The sequence below is a fragment of the Crinia signifera genome, chromosome 3 (genome assembly GCF_055691185.1).
Source record: "Crinia signifera chromosome 3, ASM5569118v1, whole genome shotgun sequence".
Lineage (NCBI taxonomy): Eukaryota > Metazoa > Chordata > Amphibia > Anura > Myobatrachidae > Crinia > Crinia signifera.
Genome location: NC_139219.1, coordinates 49928586 through 49947944, shown reverse-complemented (window position 1 = coordinate 49947944; position 19359 = coordinate 49928586). Strand labels below are relative to the sequence as shown.

Here is a 19359-nt window from a genome sequence, read left to right as displayed (position 1 = left end):
ATGAATAAACATTAGAATTGAAAATTTTTAATAACCATAAATAAACGTTATTGATATATACAGTATAAGGGCGTACTGTAGAAAGTAATCTGGAGTTAGCACACCATCCTATTGCAAAGACACAAAAGCTGGATAAATATATCTCACCGCACCAATTATAAAAAGTTTCTTTATGGGATGTTTTACAGATATAAAAAGTCCTTTATAATAACTATGAAATAGCATTTGTTATTGCACTCTTCTGTAATAATGTCTGACATCTTGCACTTGTCTGAAAAAAACCTGTCCAGCCAGGGGGATGGAATAGTGAAAGTGTTTGCGGTACTTGTATATATACTGCAGGAGGAGGTTACTGTCTGAAGAGGGCAATGTCAGTCTGGAATGTTAGATAGGCACCATGCCATCTGTTTACATAGGCTGCACTGTGGGCTTCTGTGCTTAATGCTATTGCAAATGTCAAAATCTATAATGATTATTAGTGAAATGCTAAATCTGTCATGGTTATGGCCCTTATACTGGTTGACTCGCAAAGGCAAATTAGATTTGGGTGTTATTTTGTTTCTGTGCAGGGAAATATAATTCTCTATGCACATGTTGCATCTGCCCGGCCTACAGTGCACATGGTTTTGTACTTTGAGAAGGAATTTGCCTTTGCGAGTGAACCAGAATACGGGCCTATGTGTACACCACTGTGATTTTAAATGCCTAATAACAATGCTTTAATCATTTGGTTGGTGTCAAAACCCCCACTACTACTGGTGACTTGTATGTCGGGCTAATGCAAAGATGGGCGTAATAGTGACCCAAATCATACCTCCCAACAGTCCCGATTTTATCGGGACAGTCCCGATTGTCAGGGCCTGTCCCGATGTCCCACCCGCGGGCGGCAGTGTCCCGCGGTGTGGGGGGGCTGTTGGGAGTCCCCCCGTCAGCTGCTAAACAGCGGGGAATAAACGCTGTGCGTATGCGCACAGCGTCTATTCCCGCAGCCAGGGGGCTGGGGGCATGGCTAGAGGCTCACAGAGCCTCTGGGTCATGCCCCCATAGCGGCAAAATGGGGGCGTGGCCTCGCGGGAGCCGCAAGTATAGGCCACGCCCCAAAATTAGGCCACGCCCCCGAAAATTTCGGCAACGTCCCGCATCCTGTACTGAGAAAGTTGGGAGGTATGCCCAAATTGCTGGCACAATGCCAACAGACCCGTAACACAGCACTTACATCCTAGGGAGAATAGCAGATGAGACCTGTGAAAGCCAAAAGGTATCGTGCATTCGCAGCAAGCAGAGTAGACACAGCACTCTCTGCGGTACTTGTGTATTTTGGCGGCGCCCATCGCATACCATAAGGCATGCGATGGTATGCGATATCGCGCGATATCGCGCAATGTCATACAATTTTTAAATTGTATGACATTGTATATGGCATACAATGCCATACAATGCGATGCGATGCGATTAAACATTGTATAAGCACCCTAATGGGTGCTTATACAATGTTAAATGCACCCCCACGCCACCCCCCCCCCACTATAAACAAGAACCCGAAGCGTGGCGAGGGGCGGCGGTACGCGTCCTGTGACCTTTTCATACCCCCACTATCCACGTCGGCGTGGAGTTGAGAATAGAAAGTGTGGCGAGCGCAGCGAGCCACCGAGCCCGAAGCGTGGCGAGCCCCGCGAGGTATGAAAAGGTCGGAGGATGCGTACCGCCGCCCCTCGCGGGCTCGATGTGCTCGCCACGCTTTGGGTTCACGTTTATAGTGGGGGGGTGGCGTGGGGGTGCATTTAACATTGTAAGCACCCATTTGGGTGCTTAAAGCGCTTATCCAATGTTTCATCGCATAGGGGGCAAAAATCGCGTTGCATCGCATTGCATGCCATCGGGTGCATGGCATGCAATGCGATAAAAACATTGCGCGATGGACATCGGGGGCGCCGCCAAAATACACAAGTACCCTCTCTGCCCTAGCTGGCAAGCCACACAGACAGTAACCGCCTCCTGCAGTATATACACAAGTACCGCGGACACTTTCACTATTCCATCCCCCTGGCTGGACAGGTTTCTTCAGACAAGTGCAAGATGTCAGTAGTGATTACAGAAGAGTACAATAACAAATGCTATTTGATAGTTATTATAAAGGAGTTTTTATATCTGTAAAACATCCCATAAAGAAACTTTGGTATTGTGTAGTTTCACGACGCCCGATACATCGGATGCGATATTGGGCGATATATCGGTGCGATCCGAGGCGATTTTTTACCTGTTCATAACCCCACTATATATAGTGTGGCGAGCGCAGTAATCCGCGTCCCCTCGCGGGGCTCGCTGTGCTTGCTACACTTCGGGCTCGGTGGCTCGCTGCGCTTGCCACACTATATGAAATCATCTCCATGTGTAGTGGATAGTGGGGTTATGAACAGGTAAAAAAATCGCCTCAGATCGCACCGATATATCGGCCGATATTGTATCCGATATATCGGCCGATATCGCATCCGATATGTCGAGCGCCGTGAAACTACACAAGTACCCGCTTATTTAAGGTTATTACATATTTTCAGTGCTAATGTTTATTCATATACAACCTTACCATTTATTATAGATACTAGGCTCACCTGTATTTTTAAGTGAGGCTGATGGGCAGATGTATTAAGCCTGGTGATAAAGCAGTGGAGGTGATAAAGTGGAAGGTAATAACGCACCACCCAATCATCATTACAGGTTTTGACATTTGCAATAGCATTAAGCACAGAAGCCCACACACAGTACAGCCTATGTACACTGATGGCATGGTGCCTATCTGGGTGTGGAATAGGGTTCCGACATTGGGATCCCGACAGTCATTAGCCCGACATCGGGATCCCGACCAGCTGGACCCAGACAGCATGGCGAGCTCAACAAAGCCCCTTGCAGGCTCGCTGCACTCGCCATGCTGCGGGGAGAGTGGCTCGATATGCTCGCCACCTATTCTATTTTCCCTCTATGGGGGTCGTGGACCCCCACGAGTGAGAATAGCCGGTAGCGGTTTAACAGTTGGGATCCCGACATAGGGTAAATGACTGTCGGGATCCCTACTGTCGGGACCCCATTCAGCACCTGCCTATCTAACATTCCAGACTGAGATGTGTCTCTGATCACAGCAATAATTGAATAACTCTGATAAATGCACATCAGCATAGACACCCAGCAGGAAGCATCGGCAACAACTGAATGGCCCAAAAAGTGTAATCTTTTTTTCATTAATTTCAAAAACCTCTGACACATCACATATTATTCCCCATAGTAAGGGAGCAATTTCATTCTCAGTGATGTATGCGAAATGTGGCAGTACTGGATGGGCAGTGGGTGAGCGAATGGAGGTTACTGCACAGGGTATGTGGACCTTGGGTCGACAATGTGCAACTTTGTTTTGCAATGTTTTTACTGCAAATTGCTGCAGGAAATGGTGAAAGAACCCGCAGCCACTTCTAATAATGACATTTGCCCCTAATATTCTGCACAGAGGTTTCAGCCATTTTTTATGACTAGATATCGTTCTCATCAAGATTCTACTATTTTCACTTTTTGATACACTTTACAATTACATAGACTAAGTTCTCAGGAATCAATTTTATAGAATTGTCTGTAAAAATATTTTGTGGAGAAACCTGCAACCCTGCTTTTGGGATGAGAGCAATCCTTTCATTAAGCTGTCACTAACCTGGGCAGCAGAGTGATAATAGTGTTGAACAAACATTATCTTTATATTTGAGTGGCTGTATTGTACCTGGAAATGTCATACTGATTAAAGGGCAGATCTTATGCTTACCTTCATTAAACAGAATAATATCTTCAAACAAAAATACCAACCGAGACTGTATGCACTGTTATTTTGCTAATGCCTATATATACTTTTTTTTTTATAATCTGGAAAATGCCTGATCTGTAATGTCACAGTGGGCCTTATTCTAGTTTACTCTTTCTGACAAAATCCTTCTTAGATGGACAAAACCATGTGCACTGCAGGGGGGCAGATGTAAAATGTGCAGAGAGAATTAGATTTGGGTGAGTTATTTTGTTTCTGTGCAGGGTAAATACTGGCTGCTTTATTTTTGCACTGCAATATAGATCTCACTTTGAAGTAAAACCCCACCTACAGTAAATCTAATTCTCTCTGCACATGTTACATCTGCCCCACCTGCAGTGCACATGGTTTTGTCCATCTAAGAAGGATTTTGTCAGAAAGAGTGAACTAGAATAACCCCCAGTGTCCCTACAGCAGGGATGGGAAACCTTCGGCCCTCCAGCTGTTGTGGAACTACACATCCCAGCATGCCCTGCAACAGTTTTACATTGGCCAAATAGCAAAACTGTAGCAGGGCATGCTGGGATGTGTAGTTCAACAAAAGCTGGAGGGACGGAGGTTCCCCATCCCTGCCCTACAGGGTCTGTTCAGGGATGTTTGATGTAGCAATAATTTTTTAGATTTGTCATATACAGTAGCACCTGGTATGTTTTTATTTACTACAATTTATTTGATCCCTTACTCTCTGTTTGACCTTAGCTGGTTACTCCAATGTTTCTGAACTGTGATTTTGTACTGCTACTGGTGAGAGGTATAACAAGGGCGGTACTGGGTACGGGGACAGGGGGCGGGGGGGTGGTTGCAGATTCAGTTGCACACAGGTGTAACCCATCAAGGGTTTGACACCAAAATGCCAGCTCTATCACTGAGTGAAGCACATTGTGGTTTCCAGCTAGGCCGCACCCCCTGTCTGTGAAACCAGCCCTTTTTGGCTGTGTTGGCTGAATAGCAGAGCGCTATTGTCAGCGCGAAGCCAATGGTATCTCTTTTTTAAAAGTCTGACCCTTTAGGGAACATATATTATTATGATTTATGGGCCTATTTTTCAAATAATAAAATGCAGGTTATTCCCTGAAAACCTGTACATTTAAAGACTCCTCCAAATGTCCCATATCTCCAATATATGCTGTGGTTCCTTCATTTCCGACAGTAGCCGCAGCCCCATAAATTTCAATCGGGGGCTGCAAGATTTACCAAGCACTGGAATGTGAAGCATTCTGTATCTTGGCCCTGATATAAATTCGCCCCTGGCATTACCCTACACCAGCCTATGAGTTACTAACTCACTGAAATCACCGGGAGAGGGTTCCTTGTGTGTGTCAACCTTTTGGGTGTGGAATACTAGGTCTACAGTGAAACTGGACCTTACATTTACCTGTGTAATCTCATTTATTATCAATGTCATATATATCAATTGTTTATTTATATGTCTGTCAAAAAAGGTGCAAGAAAAACTCCTTAGTAATAATTGGATGGGTAATTATTATGGAAATAAAGTTTTTTTTTTGCTTATGTTTTACAGTACTCAACACAGATCCTATCTATAATCTGTATCTGTATCGCAGTGATGTAACTTCCTGACGTTTCAATATTCAAACCACATATCTCTGTACAAACTGACATGAAACCTTCCACACCAACTGACACTAGATGAAGTGACCCCAGTATAGCTAGGCTGACCCACAATGCCATAGTTGCATACCTCCCAACTGTCACGATTTTAGAGGGACAGTCCCGATTTTCGGGTCCTGTCCTGCTGTCCCACCCGCGGCAGGCATTGTCCCGCTGCGGGGGGGTGGCAGTTGGGAGACCCCCAATCTAGTAGAATAGACATGTGCGCATGCGCACAGCGTCTATTCTCGTATGAAAATGAGGTTGCGGCTAATTAGCATAAGCCGCGCCCTCATTTGCATACGCCCCGCCCCTTTTCGGTCGCTCGCCCTATTTCATACGGACAGAAGTTGGGAGGTATGTAGTTGGGCGTACTTTAATGAATACACTGCAACTGCAACTCATTTTTCCATGTATGTTTCTTACCGAGCGAAAGGCTGCAGCCACAAGGTTTGAAGGCATCAAGTTTCTGTAAATAAAAGCAGGAACATTTTGTTACTACAGGAAGATAATTCAGCCAATACAAACATCTGTAGATCACTGAGCTGACTGGGGTTTTCCTGTAAGCTTCAAAACATAGATTCAAAATTAGCATTTTAGTGTTCCCTCTAGGCTGTTTTAGCGGGGTGCTACACTTGCACGATTTTTAAAGGGCAAAATGTGCCCTGCCCTTCTAGCAGTGCCCCGCTAAAACAGCCTGGTGTCTGCCCCGACACACCGCATGAGGAAGCCCATCGCCGCCATAGACGGCGATGCCCGGCGCTTCTCGGCAGCACAGTGACTTCGGCGGGCCCGCCCCCTTTGGTGACGGTGGTGGCCGGGCCTGCCTCCTTTAATGACGTCGCGGCCCAGGCATGCCCCTTTTGTGACGTCAGCGGCCTGGGACCACCCCCAGCTGTGATGTCGGCGGGCCCGGTCCGGCGCCCTGCCCGCACAAAAACCTAGAGTGAACACTACATTACGTAGAATATTCCAGTCACTTGTCTAATAACATTAAGATGAACTGTAATATAGAAGAAGAAACTGAAATGTAGCCATCTCCTACACACATAGTTGCCTACCCTCCTGCATTCTGCAGGAGACTCCCTGAAATAACAGCAATCTCCCTCTCTCCCTCATTAGTCTAGCAATCTCCCTCATGTCACCTAGCCCAGATCATACTGTTAAATTTTTGGGGACAAAAGGAATGAGAGAAAGATACATTTACACTGAAACATCAGCACCATTTCCCAGCACTTTACCAAGTATAGTATCTCTTACTAACTGCTTTGGAGCTCATCTACATTTGGATCTAAGTCATTTTAAAAGATTCCTCTCAGATGTAGCGGTACACACCCACACTTCTAGGTGCCATGCTCACAATCTCTATTCACAATCTTTCCATATATGGAACTAGACACACCCTTTGGGTGGAGCATGACACCTTAATGGGGCACTGTGCAAAATTCTACTACCAACTGTAATCTCCCTGAAACTAGTTTTCAAAAGTAGGCAAGTGTGCCTACACACAATGGATGCAGCATTTCTACATGCAGATACAATGCACATGAGAATGCACGTCATCATATTCATATTTCCCTGCTTTTATATCTATACTTGGAGATGTATGGGGGAAGTCCGTGTGTGAGGGGCTGAGGCATGGTGCAACCAATTGCTTTATCTTAGCACCTACTCTTTTCACTTAAGAAGTCAATGTTAAGTGGAAGGGCTCCACTATATTAGAGAGTCTCCAAGAAATTCCACAATGTTTATATGTCTAAATGTCCATACACACTGGGTGATTTTTTTGCTGAAAGTAGCTCCGCTTTGTCGTTTGAGCTGCTTTCAGTTCAAAAGCCGCCCAGTGTGTACGGGCCAGCGATGAGTGGTGATCGCTGGTGCGCACTCCCGCATCATTCCCGGCGGCCGCCACTTATCTGCTGGTATTTCCAGCAGATGAGCAACGGGGTGGACAGCTTTCCATAGTGTACTGCTACGGAAAGTCGTCCACCCCCAGGGCATTTGCTTAGATGGGCGACAATTGTTAAGTGTGTGTGCTAAAATTATTTAAAAAATCCCCAAAACTCGTCAGCCGTTTCAAGTGTCAACAAGAGCCATGTCAACCTTTTGCCTATGTCAACTTTTTGACCATGTTGACCATATTTATTGACAATATGGTATCAACCTATTGACTGTTGACCTAGACATTGTTGTGGGGAGGGAGGGCCATGGGCGAATGGGAGCAGAGACTCCGCTGGACCATGGGAACATTTTATAGGCATCCCCATGAAAACTCCGGCGGGCCGATGCCTGTCGGACATGGGCAGCTGATGTCACCGGACATCATCACCCGCCCCATCTTCGGTGATTTTTGAAGGAAATATAAGTCAGTTTCTATTGACTTTTATTTCCGAAGGCAGGAGAAACAATTTGATGGTCGTGCGACCACCGGAGGATTTCTCCTGGTAGCGAATGCATGCAAGGGGATTTGTTAGCGCATAGTCGGCAGGGGGGGGTTGTGGGTGGCGTTTGTTCGGAGGGGCGGCGTTAAGCCATTTGCTGCCTACCGAGCGTTGTTGAATCACCCCCTTTGTGTGTAAATATAATACTTTTAGTGCATCTAGAAAGTTATCACACCCTAAGACCCATGCTTAAGGCCATAGTTACTGTGAACTGTGTGTATATATATATATATATATATAGAAAGTGGTAACGGACCGGCACTCTTCACTTGCAGGTATGTGCTGTTGTGCCTTCCGATACAAATGTACACGTAGATAGGAGAAATGGCGGCACTGGCATATAAACATCCTGTATTGTATTTGTTTACACAGGTTGCCTTGGTTACCTGCGACAAGCGATCCCGGCGGAAGAGCCGGAAGATGAGCACTGACCACTTCCGGTCATACGCCGGACGCCGCCGCAGTGAACGGGCTCCCGCCTTTAGATCTCTTACACCATAAAGGTAAGAGTCTTAGCACCATTAAGTTGTTGTTTTTCTGCACCTTGAAAACGGGGACACTACCCCGAAACATCGGACACCCACGCACGAGTTTTTGCTGTGATGTGAAATAAAATACTTTGATTTTTTCAACAAGTCTGCCAGTGCCGCCATTTCTCCTATCTACGTATATATATATATATATATATATATATATATATATATATATATATATATATACTCCATATAAAGGTACACTGAGGGAAATGTAGGTGCATCATTACAGATGCCTGCAAACAATGAAACGCAGATGTGCACTTACACAAGTGCCACCTGTGAGAAAAGAAATTACATAAAGATCTTTTTAGTGTACCGTTACGATACACAGTTGATTGTATTTATTTTGGAACATGTTTAAAACAGTCTATCGGGACAATATGACCTCAAAGTCCAAAGTAAAGTAAACAATGCATTACAGCTCTATAAAGAGAGCAAAATTGAAACTGCCTTGCTGCAAAGTGGATCACCCTTGCATGTTCGGCACCCCCGAGTTTCCCCGGGGGCACAGTGCAGCCTCGGGCTCCAGGCAGCCAGCCAGTCAACGTCCGACCAAGTGTTTTTCTATTCCACCAGCAGGCCCATTCCGGCCCCTGGCATGGAAATGGATACTCCACCGGGCTTTTCGAGTGACTCTCCCTCAGAGGCTATAGACCCCCGAACAAGATCCTCAACTACTCAGCCCGATGCTTCTCCCCTCCCTACCAGTGGGAGAGTCTTCCTCCCCCCCACGGCAGGGTGTAGATACTCAGCCAGACCTTGCACTCGCCCAGAACATGAGGTTCACTACGCCTCAGCTCAGTAGCAAGGTGGTTTGGTCCAGCCTTTTTCTATTCTCTGCCAGGGGGCGGTCCAGACCAACTGATAAGAACAGATACTACACTTGATCTTAGCCAAAAGATGATTCACAAGTACTGTAAGTGCCGCAGATGCCACATACATCAAGGTTAGGCCAGCCTGTAGATATATAGAGTCACAGCATACAGGGAATCATGACACAATCAATGGAGAAGGGAAAGCCAACACCGCTCAGCAACCCGCATGCAGGACCTGACACTCTACCCGCCGTGGTCAAAGCCTGATGGAAGATCGCTGGATACTCAGGTGGACACTGGATGACGTCACCACGTCACACCCTGTTCTACAGGCTGGCAAGCCTTTGATCCATACCTATTCATACACATTACGCACATACTGTAAATACATACGCTACAAAGTTCACACAAGATTTACATGTGTTCTCCTTTCATACCCAAACATCCCCCTGGCCCCAGGCGAGCTTTGCTGAGTGACTGGATCATACAGCCCACAGACAAGTTTTGCTATTGAAATCTGGCTGGATCAGTATGGCGTACGTAGCACTTATCCTCATGTATGACATCACTATGGGCACTGATTCAGAGATGGTGACAAATGCCATTGCAGCTGCGGTGTTGTACACAGTGGTCGGGCAAACATATGCAAATATCTCCGACACTGGGATTTGTATTGAGAGGTCCACTGGCGGCGCCTTACATAGATGCATGGCTTGTGCATGAAGTCCCAGCCCTTGGATGCATATCGCTAGATCTCCAAACGTCTGATCATGCTGGAGCTAGTTTTACGGGGTAGAAGAAGACCATTTAGGCGCTACTCCCTCAGAAATGGTAACGACGCGCCTGCGTCACCACTCCCCTGGAACTTCCCACAAACTCTTTGTCAAACACTTTGCGAATAATTCCACATTGTGTTCGCCATCACATCTGTCAGTCTCAAAGTATTATAGTGCAACTGAATGTGCTAGCACTATACACATAAATGCTCAGGTTGGCCACACAACAACTTACAGTATGAGGCCACCAAGTGCTAAAGTCCATAGTGCCTAAAAAAAAATCTGACCTCTGTTTGGACACCCATCGCCCAGTCCCAGACATCAGCACATGGCTCATTGAGAGCTTCATGGATCGGCTTTCCAGCTGGAGAGAGCCACATGCAATGTCAAATGATGGTTGGTCAAATGATGGTTAGCCCATTAGGAAGCTAACGGGCAGTGGCGTAACTAGATACATGTGGGCCCCATAGCAAAAGTTTGTAAGGGCCCCTATTTATCACCTAATGCTGAAAAATGTATACGCACAGTGGGCCCCTGTCAGCTCTGGGCCCCAGCTCTGGGCCCCAGGGCCGGTGCTAGGCACCGGAGTGCCTCAAGCGGGAGGGGTGCCCCGGCACTCAACTGCTGGGGGGGGGGTGCGCGACATGTCCCCCCAGCCGCCGGGGGGGAGGGAGTGTTCACTCACCGAACACCTGCTCCTGCTCCTTCCTCCGGCTCTCTCTCCTGCTCCTCTGCTGCTGCTGAAGCGGCCGTAGAGCTTTCCAGCTCACTACCGCCCTCCAGCTGCTGGGCCCCATAGCAACTGCACCCCCTGCACATATGGTAGTTACACCATTGCTAACGGGTACATTTTTTTTTTAATTGTGTAATTTTTTATTGAAATTTTTTGAACAATAAACAGACCCTTAGATAGGGGTGTATTCAGTACTGCGATACATGAATGCAGGGAAGATATACAACAGTGTAATAAAAAAAAAAAAAATTATACAGCGTTATATGTGATTATATAAGGAAGCACATAATACAAGGGTGTACATACAGTCTTTGGTGAGACATCAACCAGGTGAAACACTCCCCCCTCAGGATAAGTTCAAGACCCATACCCGAAGGCGCCATTCGGGTAGATTTATAAAAGTAGAGCAGGAGAGAGCATACATTACTGAGTCACCCATATTCCCTCGTACAAATTACACAAGCAGAACGTTTCAAAGGATAAATAAAAATAATAAAGTGAAAAAAATTATATATATTGACATATCGCAGCAGCATCAAAATATAGAATCCGGAGATTCGACAACCCCAAAATAACCCCCCCTACCAATAACAAATAAATTCCCAAAAGCCCTAAAGCAAACCCACCCATAACCCCCCACCCTGTATGACCTAACCCCAACTGTGGTATACCTGGATCCCGATAAACACCTTAGCCCTACTCAACTATCTATACTATCTTATCTAATTCTATGACCCCCCCCCCGCTCCCCACCTTAAGTAAAGGATATTACACGGATAATAAACAGGGGCATAAAATAAAGTATTCATAACTAGTACAAGGCCAGCCTTCCCGCTTTAGATAAGGCCCATAATTAGAAAGCTAGGTATAAGGATATATTGATTAATTGAGAAATATACAGCCTAAAACATTCTTGAAAAGGAGCAGGAGGAATAAGCCCTCAGTAGGACAGACCTAAGACTTATTGGTACCATCACTCCATCTCTAGTAATTTGGAAACCACAATAAACAAAATATTTTAGCAGAGCCACTCGTAGCAAGACAATATAAAAGAGAAACAATAAAAAATAAAAATAAAACACAGCAAAATAAAGCATACTATATATGTCACGGGAACACATTAGGGAGCATGAGGAGGAATAATATATTCATAGGTGTACATGATCCTCACTATGAATGGAAACAAATCCCTAATCTGGCCAATTTTTAGTTCCCTGATGAAACAATACCATCATCACATGTGGATTGTCTTTCTCATGAGAATCATTCGAGGAATATCTGGGACATAAGAAAGTCAAAATCCAGGAGCACTGTGCACTCGATTTTAGCAGAAGCAGAGGATAAAAACGAAATAATTCACCAGAGCCTTCCTCAGGATAAGCGTACCAGATGGGCTCAGCTGCATAAAGGTCCATATAAGAATAAATGTCCGGTGTAGTGGTCAGGTCTGCCAGAGGATAATCCGGATAGGCAATAAGCTTGTGAATGTCGTCTGCATTTCCCAAATCACAGCAATCAGGGGCATCAGGAGTATAGGAGACACCTCTTCGTACATCATCCAAGCAGCGAGAGATTCTGGCAGATGAAGCGTATATAGCATGTAGGATTTGCGTAGCAGAGGATTACATTTTTAGCAAAAGAACAAGTGACTCGAGTGAATATGTATAGTGGTCCGCCAAAAATGGGTCACATTCAGCAGTGTCGTAGGTCAATATCTAAGCCAAGAGAACGGCGTCAGTTCACCAATTATACATTAAGGCGCTGGATCACCCGGCGGCTGCACAGGACAAAAGCGGGAGTATACCAAATGGCTCCGAAACCCACCACGGTTGCCATCCACTGGATCTTAGGCGGTCTGTATTGAGCCCCCCAGCTCTGTGCACCGACGATCAGGGCAAGATGGCGCCGGTCCCTCCGGTGCGGTCAGCGACAGTGCGTCCCAGCCGAGACCACTTCCCGCTACCTCCGCTAAACTTGCCGGAGAGGTTGCCAGCCCACACTCCCCCCAGCCCGCCGGGTCACCGTAAGCAGGGGGTTATTCAACAGGAGAGTGTGTCCGGCGCTGGGAAACTCGGCCTGCAGATCCCCAGCTTCCGGGGTACAGTGGATCAGCAGGCCGCAAATGAGAAATCAGCCTAGGTGGCGCAGAGACTACGTCGCAGCACACCAGCCGGGGCACCGGGTAGTCAGGTATGTGGTCCCACAGGCAAGGCAAGTGCCAGATCCGTCAGCGGGGGTAAAATAGGATATTTAAAAGGATATGTAGCAGGAGCTCCTGGAAGCTGCTGCCTTCTTCTAGCCCGTCCAAGCCACGCCCCGCTAACGGGTACATTTACTAAGATGGGAGTTCTACTGAAGATAGGATGTTGCCCAAAGCAACCAACCAGAGACTACTTCCTATTTAGCACCTTCTAGAAGATAATCAATAGCATCTGATTGGTTGCTATGAGCAACATCCCATATTCAATAGAACTCCCATATTAGTACATTTACCCCTAACTCTCTCTGCATGTTACATAGGCATAAGCGAGCAAAATATTGCTAGAGGCAGTGACTCTTACCACAGCCCCCCCACCACCACCCCCCCCCCCCCACACACACACACACACACACACACACACCTCATATTACAAATATCATTAGATTAAGCAAGGGCTGCCTAAGCCAGAGCGTACTTAAGAGACTTACATTTTTTGGTTTGGCAGGAAAGGGTTAATGACTGCTAGTGTGTTTAAAGTTGGTTTCAGTTTTGTTGAAGTAGCCTTTGGGTGAACTGGAGGGGGGGGCGTGAGCTTAGGGAGAGGGGTATATATAGGCAGGTCCTTACCGGGGTACTTCCTCTTGCAGATTTTCTTCAGCTTCAGCAGTCGTGCCAGTCACAGCCCAAGCAGCGTTTGAATCAGCTAAGTGCCTGTCTGTACACCTTTTGGGTCTAGTCCTTTGTGCTTTCAGCAAGCATGTCCCGTCCCCGCCGCTCAGCTCCCCCTCCCCGGCGCTTCCTGGATGATTATTTGCCCATCCAGGCTCCCAATATGCCCACCCCCCTGCCTCCAAACTCAGTGGCTGCCCCGGCTTTGGCGCCAATACCCCCGCCCGCCACCGGTGCTCCCAGCCTGCTCCCCCCCCCCACCGGGGTTTCTACACCCGTCTTGATGTCCCTGGGGCCTGATCCGGACTCACTCGGATCTGGCCCGGTCGCGGCTGGCTGTGCGGTTGCCCCGGCCCCCCCTCCCCCCCCCCCCTGGTCACCGCAGCGGGCGCGCCCTCGGCGCCCGCTGCCTTGCTGTTTGGTCCCCCGCCGTCTAGGCCGGAGACTCCGGCTGATGACGCCACTGCACGCTGGGGGGCGCAGGCCTATGACGCGGCGGACGGCACCGTCCGCGCGCCTTTGCCTGATCCCGGCTTCTCCGGGACGGGCTTTCAGTCAGCGCTCGAGCAGGGAGCGCATCCCTCGAGCGCCCCGTCCACCGCACTTTACAGCACCAACAGGTGCGGGGGAGCCAGCGCCACCATGCAGGATGGCGGCCCCCGGCTCCCGGGTGCATGGTCACCCGGGGGCGCCCCCGCACGCCAGGCCCCGCCCCCACCCCTGTCCCCTGCCTACCAGATAAGGGGCCTCATTCAGCTCCCAGCCGGGGCTGGCCCCAGCAGCACAGGGACTGCCACACAGCAGCCTGGCCCAACCACCTTTGTAAACCCAGCGTTGCAGGCCCCCCCAGGGCCTGGGGACGGGTACCCCTACCCGTCCACCCCACTAAGGGGGCCGCAGGCACCATCAGCGCCCGTCCCTGCCCCAGGGGGAATGCAGGCATCGGTGAATTCCACCACCGCGGCCCAGGGGGCGCCGAACATTCCTGCCCTCCCCCCCCCTGGCTCCCTCATCCCCAGCTGGGGAGCCGGGGGTCCGCCACCCGCGCCACAACGTGCCCCAGCGGGCCCGGGGTGGAATGCCGTGGCCTCAGCTGCGCCAGCCTCTGGCGTGGTCCAGCTGGTGTCTGCCCAGTCCTCCGTGTCCGCCACCTTCGCCATCCCCCTCCGTCCTTCACCTGCGCAGGGATACGGGCAGGGGGAGTGGCCCCAACCTAGCATGGCTGCCTGGCAGACCTACTCCTCCCAGCAGCAGTCTCTCCCGGTGTCAATGACACCATCTTTTGCTCCGTCCCATTACCCGCGTTTCCCCCCCCCATTACGGTTCCCAGCCCACGTGGTCCTTCAACTCCCATCCGGGGTCCGCGCATTCGCAGGCAACCCCGGGTTACCCCTGGTACGGTCCCCCTGGCGCCTGGCAACATCAGAATTATTGGCAGCAGTCCCAACCCTTCGGGCCCCCTCCTGCCCCTTCATACCCCCCTTGGGCCCCGTCGTTCAATGCGCATGTAGGAATCGGATCCGCTTCAGCTTCCGCCCCCCCCATACCCCCCATGCTGCAGTCCATGGCAGGGCCGCCGCTGCGGCCTTTCGATAGCGCGGCTAATTCATCGTTTAACTTTTCATCTTTTGTTTCCTCAGAAGTTTCTCCCAGGTGGCCGGCTCCAGCCACCACTACCTCTTTACCATCCAACATGGATCCGAGCGGGAATGTTGCGCCACCTATACCCGCGATCCTCCCCGGGGCCCAGCCGGCCCTCTTGCCTTTGCCTCCCGTAATCCCGGAGGCGGCTGTCGAAGATGTCGGGTCAGCAGTTCCGTCTGCCGAAGTCCAGACATCCGTTACACCCACCGTCCTTCCTTCCCCTGTGAGGTCGGGAACCGCCGATGCGGTTGAGGCCGGGACTTCCGCTTTGCCGGCGGCAGAAGTGCTCCCGTCGGGATCAGGTGAGATTACTGCTGCACGCACATCCACATCGGGGTCATCGGGTACTGACAGCTCAGCTAGCAGCGACGAGTCAGGCCTAGAAGGGCGCCCGCGTAAAATTAGAAAGTTGATCGCGCGGGCGGTGGCAAAGAAATTAGGGAAGGCCAGCGCGCCTAAGAAGGCGGCGGTTCCGAAGGAACCGCCCTTGCACGCGGAGATGGTTCATTGCTCCAACACTGCGGTTACCAGGGGCCTGCGCAAAAGGGTGCGCGATAAGATCAAGGAGGGTAAATTTGTAGACGTCTTTGCAATTACCGAAGAGCTAAAGGAGGGGCTGGACGAGGCTAAGAAGCCCGGGGGGGTTGGCGAGCATGCGTATCGCAGCTTCAACCACTGGCTAAAAGGTTTCATGGTTTTCTCCTCCTGTTATTTGGACGAAAAGCCAGAGGAACATCCCAACATGGTCAGATACATCTTCATGATAAATGATATGTATCTGAAGTACAAGGGGTATGCCTGGAGGGATTACGACAACAAGTTCCGTCGCAACCAAGACGGTAACACCACCTTACCCCTCGGGTTCAAGGACGTGGAGATCTGGCTGGAAGTCACCGGCCAGATCACCACGTCCGAATCATCGGTCAAGAAGCCCTTTCCAGGGAAGAAGGGGGCCACGCCCCCTTCCAACAAGGGAAAGTGCTTCGCGTTCAATGATTCCAAATGCACACGCGGCGCCAGTTGTCGTTTTAGACACGCCTGCCGAGTGTGTGATGGAGGCCACCCCTCTAAGGATTGTAAGTCCGCCGCGGCCGCAGCGTCCCGCAGTGAGCCCGCTGCAGTCGCTAAGTAAGGCCCATTCACCTGTCCGGGTGCCCGCGTTGGCTCTTTGGCTGGCACGGTACCCCAACAGGCCGGACGCGGAATTCCTCCTAGAGGGTTTCACTTCGGGTTTTCGTTTGCCCATAGGGGAGGGAGTGACGGTTATCTCTCACAGGAATTTGCGTTCGGCTACGGAGTTGCCCCGTGTGGTGAGACAGAAGGTGGACGCGGATATCGCATTAGGGCGCATGTGCGGCCCATTCGTCTCTCAGCCTTTAACCGACTTGTGCATCTCCCCAGTAGGGGTGGTGCCCAAGAGGGTGCCCGGTAAGTACCGGTTAATCCAGCACCTGTCCTACCCACACGGGCGGTCCGTTAATGACGCCATTCCTGCCGAGCTTTGCCGGGTTCGTTACCAGCTCTTCGATGAGGCCCTGGACGTAATCCGGGGTTTCGGCCCAGAAGCCCTTTTGGCCAAACTTGATGTGGAATCCGCTTTCCGCCTCTTGCCCCTCCATCCCACGTCATTTCGATTCATGGGTTTCCGGTTGGAGGGTCGTTTCTATATTGACCGTTGCCTGCCCATGGGTTGTGCCATCTCGTGTGCCTACTTCGAGAAATTTAGTACTTTTCTCCACTGGTGTATTCAGGAGGGCTCCGGCCACAGGGGCATCGCCCATTACTTGGACGATTTTCTTTTTGTAGGCACACGAGATGGTTCGGCTTGCCAGGAGTTGCTCGCCTTCGCGGGGGCGCTATTTCAAGACCTGGGAGTACCCGTGGCGGACGACAAGACGGAGGGCCCCTCCACCTGTCTGTCCTACTTGGGGATTGAGGTTGATACGGCTGCTGGTTGCTGCCGTCTTCCGGCTGACAAGGTCTCTCGTCTTCAGGGACAGTTAAGCGAATGTCTTCGGTCAGCTAGAATTAGGCTCCGCCAAGCGCAGTCCCTGCTGGGGTCCCTGAACTTTGCTTGCCGGGTTATCCCCATGGGGCGGGTTTTTTGTAGGAAACTTGAGAGGGCCACGGCGGGGATTTCCAACCCTCACCACACCATTCGCTTGTCTGGCGAGATTAAGGGCGACCTCCGAGTGTGGTCCTCCTTTTTGGAGGATTTCAATCGAGAGTTGTTGTGGCCTTCACGGCCGGTGTCCAGCTTACGGTTGCAGCTGCACACGGACGCAGCCGGTTCAGCCGGCTTTGGTGCATACTTCCAAGGCGAATGGTGCGTTGGGTCTTGGCCCCCTTCGTGGGTCTCTCGGGGTTTTACCAGGAATCTGCTTCTTCTCGAGCTGTTTCCCATTATTGTTGCAGTGGAATTGTGGGCAACGCAATTGTCCGGCAGGACGATTGTTTTTTGGTGCGACAACATGGGGGTAGTTCAGGCGATTAATAATCAGCGGGCGTCCTCGCCGCAGGCTTTGCGGCTGCTGCGTTATCTAGTACTTACATGCTTGCGTGCCCAGATTGATTTTTCTGCATCCCACGTGCCAGGCGTGGATAATTGTATTGCCGATGCCCTTTCCCGTTTTGACTTCCCGCGCTTTCGGGAGCTAGCGCCAGCAGCGTCTTCGGTAGGTCTTACATGCCTGCATTCTGTCTGGCAGATTATAGAACAGGGATGACGGACTTAGCCCGGCAATCCTTGGCCCCTTCTACCCGTCGGGCCTACTTTGCTGCCTGGCAAGACTGGGAAGCACATCGCCTTAGGTTTGCGTTTCAGGGTAAGTCTGAGGAGGACTGCTTGCTGGCGTTTGTTTGGGATCATTTCTGCCGGGGTAGGTCCAGGGCAGCCATGGGTGCCGCTTTGGCGGGAATTGCGTTTCATGCACGTTTGCGGGGAATGCAAGATCCTACTAGATCCTTCGTGCTTAGTAAGGCCTTGCGAGGTTGGGCTAAAGAGCGCCCCCCCAAGGCTGATACGCGCAGGCCCATAGATCTACACTTATTGGGTAGCTTGATAGGGGCATTAGCAGAAATCGCTGACTCCCCATTTGAGTCTAGTCTATTTGGGTTAGCCTTCTCCGTGGCCTTCTTTGGCGCTTTCAGGATCAGCGAGCTGGTTGCAGCCAGTAGGGCTTCTGCGAGCACAGGAATACTGTTCACGGATGTAGTATTGTCTGAGGGTGCTCTTAAGTGCAAAATTCCTCGGTCTAAGACCGATCAGCTAGGCCGAGGGAAGTGGGTCACCATGCAGGCTCACCCGGAGCCAAGGTTGTGCCCCGTGGCTTTGGCCACCATTTACGCGGCTGCTAGACCTCAGGGCGGGCCCCAATGGCTGCTGCATAGTGACGGGACTCCGCTTTCCAAGTTTCAGTTTGGAGCGGTATTTAAGCGTTGCTTGCACCATCTAGGTCTGAAGGAGGGCGAATATGGTACGCACTCCTTCCGCATTGGGGCAGCCACATGCGCAGCGGCCAGCGGGCTTCCTGACTCTTCCATTCAAGCAATGGGTCGATGGAAATCCGCTGCATTTAAGACTTACATTAGGTTAGATAAGGTTTAGTTGTATTGCGCCTTACGCGCTGACCCAAAAACGTTGTTTACTCGCTGGTTTTGGAACAGCTAGTGTTCCGGAATCAGGGGTGTGAAGGACTTTCTTGCTTTTTTTACCTCCGTGGGTCCTCAGTAATTTCAATTCGGCCCACCTCCCCCTTCCGGGACACACGAGAGGTTTTTATCAAGTTTTCGACTTCACTTGGGTCCATTGTTACTAACTTACATGCTGTACTAATCGTTGTAATGTATAATTTCTGATGCTAGGACCTTTTTCTTTCAGCTTCCCCTTAAATACCCCCAGGACAGATGTGGGTAGTGGGACATTCTTTTGTATTCTGGGCCGAACGGCACCCTTTAGCTAGGAGAGCTTCTGAATTGTCCGGTGGACGGCTAGTGAGATGGTTCGGGGTCAGGGGTCTTAAGTGGTCCGGTCTATTGCCCTTATTGCTGAGTGAAGAGAGGGCTTGGGGGCGCCCCGCCATAATAGCTATTCACC

General features: G+C 50.1%; 1 protein-coding gene across 1 annotated transcript in view; it reads right to left on the bottom strand.

Moving 5' to 3' along the window:
• The window catches only part of SLC1A4 (solute carrier family 1 member 4), a 59250-nt gene that overhangs the window by 22255 nt on the left and 17636 nt on the right, over positions 1 to 19359 (bottom strand). The window contains exon 2 of the mRNA XM_083175761.1: positions 5876 to 5918. Coding sequence (XP_083031887.1) covers positions 5876 to 5918 — 43 coding nt within the window. The remainder of the gene's footprint in view (positions 1 to 5875; positions 5919 to 19359) is intronic.